At 31.0% G+C, this 4,867-nt stretch overlaps 1 protein-coding gene across 1 annotated transcript; it reads right to left on the bottom strand.

Annotated features, from left to right (window-relative positions):
* Window positions 1–723: 723 nt before the first annotated feature.
* Window positions 724–1,899, bottom strand: LOC126722048 (F-box/kelch-repeat protein At3g23880-like). The gene has a single exon (XM_050425204.1). It carries the CDS (start codon window positions 1,897–1,899, stop codon window positions 724–726), a length of 1,176 nt encoding a protein of 391 aa, XP_050281161.1.
* Between the last annotated feature and the right edge of the window lie 2,968 nt (window positions 1,900–4,867).

The following is a 4,867-nucleotide window of genomic DNA, read 5'->3' as shown; positions in this document are numbered from 1 at the left end:
GGGTTTGAGTGAGTTATCTAAGTTGTTTTTACCCAAGAAGGCAATGATGGACCTACTATTATGATGCATTTGTAGCTCTCTTCAAATAATAGAGTATTAACTGGTCTGTTTGTGAAAGAAATGAGAAAGACAATGCAGTAAGTTACAAACATTTTTCATAATTTTTTTGACCAAAATACTATTTTAGTCATTCCATTTTGACCAAAAAAAAAAAAAAAAAAAGTAACATAGTTGATGATGTGACTTAACTGGAGCGTAACAATAATAAATGGTATGCTTTAGCTTTTAGATATATATATATATATATATATATGTATGTATGTATATAGATTAAGGTTAAATGTATTACACAAACCAACAAAGACTATGTAGCTTGAACCAAGTAAGAACATGACCTTGGAATGGCATCATGGTCACTAGAGATTCTTTTATTTAGTTATGTTTTTTTTAGTCAATTCTTCTTTAAATTCAAGTCAGGAGAGCAATAATCTAGCTATTCATAACTCTAAAGGAATAACAATCTTCCATACCACAACAACCATTCACATACAAATATCAAATACTAATTTATAATAGCCGCAAAAAGATAATGTAAGCATGGAATACAAGTCAAACTTTAGCAATACTACCTAACTATCTAATACTAAAGGAAAAGGAATAAACAAGGTTTTACTTCATCCATACAGTTATTTACTTCAATCTTATATGCTCACCACGAACTGGTTAATAGGATTCCACATTTGTTCTGTCAAGTAAAACGAGGCTCTCCATGAAAGTGGCTACATATGAAGGATGTTGAATATCCAGATCTTTCTTCTCTTCCAGAGTTTCAGTGTCAATTAATGCATATGTCAATCCCTGCCTCTCTAATGGATCATTTTCGTAGCCAACCATAAGTGAACCATAATCGGTCAAGCAAATCCAACAAGCTACCCTTTCAAATGGTACAACAAAAAGTTCATTCCAAGACTCAACCACACCATAGTCTCTCATCACCCATATGGAGTATTGGAAGCCAGATCGTCCAATGAAAGCCAGTTTCCCTCTAAATGATGCAATACATGTTCTTTGAAGAGGTGGTTCATATATAGAAACATCAGGCACTGCTAGCTTTCTGAATTTCTCACTATTGACATCAAATGCCATAATAGCTTCATCTTTAACATATGGCATCCAGTGCAAAGCTCCACTAACCAAAGGGATTGGAGAAAGCATACCTTTACAGAAGGTTACATTTGTTGTCTCCGAAATTTCAACCCTTCTCCATGAATCTGAACTTAATGTGTATATCCCAATCTCATATGTAGACAAAAAGCTATGTGAAGTCATGACAACCTTATAGTCATTATTTTCTGAACAGTAAGCAAATCCAAGTGTAACATTGTTTAAGTTTCCCAAGCAAGTATGAGGCAACTTCTTGAATTTTCTAATGTTGGGGTTCCACAAATATATAACATTATTGGAATCAGCGAGACACAATAAGCCATTGCATGAACCAACCATTTGAGTACAATTAGAAGAAAAATCAAAAGGAATTTCAATCTCAGAAATCTTATCAAATGTGTGGCCGTAAGCAACTGTACATATTGATGTTTTAGGGGGGAGAGAAGGAGGAGAAGGAGAAGACATTGAAGTAGAAAAAGATATCACACGACGTGCTTTCCATGACGCCATGTGTATGATATAACCATTCCCATCTTCATAGGGATCTTTGTTGTTGTGATTAAGGTGGGTGGAGATGAAATAGGGAGTGGTGATTGAGGAGTCCCAGGATTTGCAAACACACCTGAATCTTGCCACTGATTTCACAGGTAGTCTTCCCAAAATGTTCAGTACAATGTCGTACGGGAGATGGTTATTCTTGCATCGAAGAATCAGTGGTTCTCTCATTTGGGACATGTTTTTTTCAACAAGAGAGAGAGAGAGAGAGAGAGAGAGAGTAAGGAATACTTAAACTAGAATACCAGAGTAAGATGGAAACAGGTTTTATGTTAGAATTTAGGAGTACTTTTTAGTTTTTATTACTTGCGGCTTACCTTTCTTTTGCCATGATTCTTTGATATTTTTTGAAGATACAGTGCTATTTTGGTTCCTATATTTTCGGATCACAATCAATTGATCTCTACATTTTCGGATCACAATCAATTTGATTCCTACATTTTTAACGTACCGTTATTTTAGTCTATACTCCTAACTTATTAATCGAAAATGCCTGCATGGAAAACAATGTGCTTATGTGGCTTATAAAAAAAAATATTAAAAGTGCCACCTCAACATTTTAATAAACTAAAAAAAAAAAAAAAAAAATCTGAACTTATGATTTTAAAACAAAAGAAAAAAATTATTAAAAAAAACTAAAAAATTCCTTATTATTTCTTTCATTTTCTTGCAATCCAAACACAATTAAAATAATAATAATAATAAAAAGATTGGCTCGCCAAATGCTACCTTGATTTGTTCACTTGTGATGGTAGTTGAGTTTAGATGCGAGAATGATATGTGTCATGTGTGATGGATTTATTGGGGTAAAAGGCTGAGTTGAGCGGTTGTCGTAAGACTAGATTAAAGTTTCTGGGCCACCACGTACAACGGTGCAGGAAGGGGTTAGATTTGCTCTCTCTCACAGTTTTCACTACTTAGATGACCCCACTGGAACTCAGAATCTCAGATATGCACACCGGAGAACTTGTAAAAGCAAATTCTCTTTGAGATACCACAAGATGAAGCAGAGATTGGTTGGTGTGTTTGAAGAGACAACCACTGGAGCTAAAATGCTTTATCAAATTTTTATTGTGTATGAGTATATCTCGCACAGCACAACACACTTTTTGCCGCCTACAAGTCAAGTTATTTTCTTCAGGCAAATCTATTTACTTATTTTTGCTTAACGTTGTTGTTAGGTTTTTTAAATCTAGTTCGTTTTTGTTGGATCATTTGATTCTTAATGCCCTTTGTGATTTAGATTTTACAGTTTGCTTTGTGCAATTGTGATTACGTTTCACTACATTTTTGGTTCATCGTTTTTTGTTCCGATTTGGTTTGTTGTGCTTTAAGTTGAATATTCAGCATTTTATTTTAAAACAATTTCTCCTTGTTTGTGTGTTTGGATTGCAAGAAAATGAGAGAAATAATAGGAAATTTTGATTTTTTTTTTTAAACTCATTTTCTTCAGGTTAAAATTATATCTTCAAATTTTTTTTTTTTTTTTTTTGAGCTGGCTTTTTTATTTATTAAAATAATGAGGTTGTATTAATCTTTATATTATTTTACAAGCCACGCAAGCACACCATTTACGGCGTACGCATTTTCTGTTAGGACCAAAATAGCTGCAAGTTGAAAATAATAATAGAGATCAAATTTATTGTTATAAAATGTAAGGACTAAATTGACTTTGACCCCAAAATGTAATTAACAAATTGGTATTTTTCGCTTATTTTTCATTTTGGTTCTTGGGTTTTCATTTTTTTTAATACTAAAAAAAATTTTAATTTTGATAGTTATCGTAATCTTAATAACATTCTTTGATGATGCGATTAAAAAATGTTAATGGTTGGATTAATGGGTGGCTCTATAGCATTTTTAAAAAATAATGGCATCCGTTAATAGACCATTTTGGAAAAATTTTGATATATAAAATAGCTATTAAAAAATCAACTACTTTTATATTTTCCTTTAGAAATTACTTTTATTATATTTGTTAACTTTTCCCAATGTTGATATGGCACAGTCAAAGATAACATAAATAACAAGGTAATATAAAAATTAATTGGTATTAAAAAAGTCAAGTTAGTTATTTACAAAACCACATAATTTTTTTTTTTTTTTTAATCTTCATTTCCCAATATTAAAAAGAAAACTCTATCCCCACTTTCTTTTATTTTCCTTCCCCTTATCAGCAATTAAACACCTTTGCAGCAAACTGAAAAAGGGCAGAGAACAAATAAGCTTTAGAATTTTACTTTCTATCACCTTCTCTTTATTTTCTCATATCCATTCTTAACCTCCCGAAATCAGATATTTGCCACAAGACAGCTAAAACAACCTTGGTATGATCGATATTTAGACCAACACGAAATACTTGTATTTTTGTACTGGCTGGAAAAGTTTTGCTGGTACAACACAAAATCAACTCTTTTTGAGCCTAATTCATGATACACATGATTTTAGATCACAAAATCTTGAAATTTTAACATTTTTTGATAACATAATAATTAATCTTTGTTTTTCTTGAAATTTTGCAAGCATAACAAAAATAATATGAAAACACATAATTTTCAAAGAGATAGAAAGTGTCACTTAATAATAACAAAACCACATAATTAGTATTGCATTTCTCCACAATTTTTTATATAAAAAATAGTTATACTTTTTAATTAAAAATATAATAAATATATATTATGGGTCCTCTCTCTCTCTCTCTCTCCTTTAAAATTAAAAGCAGCAGTCATTTCTATATTTTATTAAGAGTCGGAGAGGTCAAGTGAAAGGGGACAACCACTCAAAACATATTTCACTAGATATGTACTCAAATATTTCTATATGTTATTGTCAATATACATTACTCTAAAGCATCAAAGCAATGTCTATCTTTGCATTCTGTCAAGGTCTGGATCTAAGTCATTACTGATTTTACCGAGTGCCCTAAAGGAATTATCATATTATAGAGAGTTTTTTTTTTTTGGAAAAACAAACACACACAAAATGATTTTTTCATGTGATTTTGACATTTCGATTTTGGATGTTGTTAACTCTTTAGCATATAAATCTCATTTTTGAGATTTTCAATTTTTTTTTTCCAATTATTTATGATTTTCTTTCTTTTTGTCTTTTTTATTTTTTATTTTTAGAAAAATTATTAGTTTTTAAT

Source organism: Quercus robur, chromosome 4 (genome assembly GCF_932294415.1).
Source record: "Quercus robur chromosome 4, dhQueRobu3.1, whole genome shotgun sequence".
Lineage (NCBI taxonomy): Eukaryota > Viridiplantae > Streptophyta > Magnoliopsida > Fagales > Fagaceae > Quercus > Quercus robur.
The sequence above is the reverse complement of the archived record's forward strand: the minus strand, read 5'-3'. Positions and strand labels throughout refer to the sequence as shown.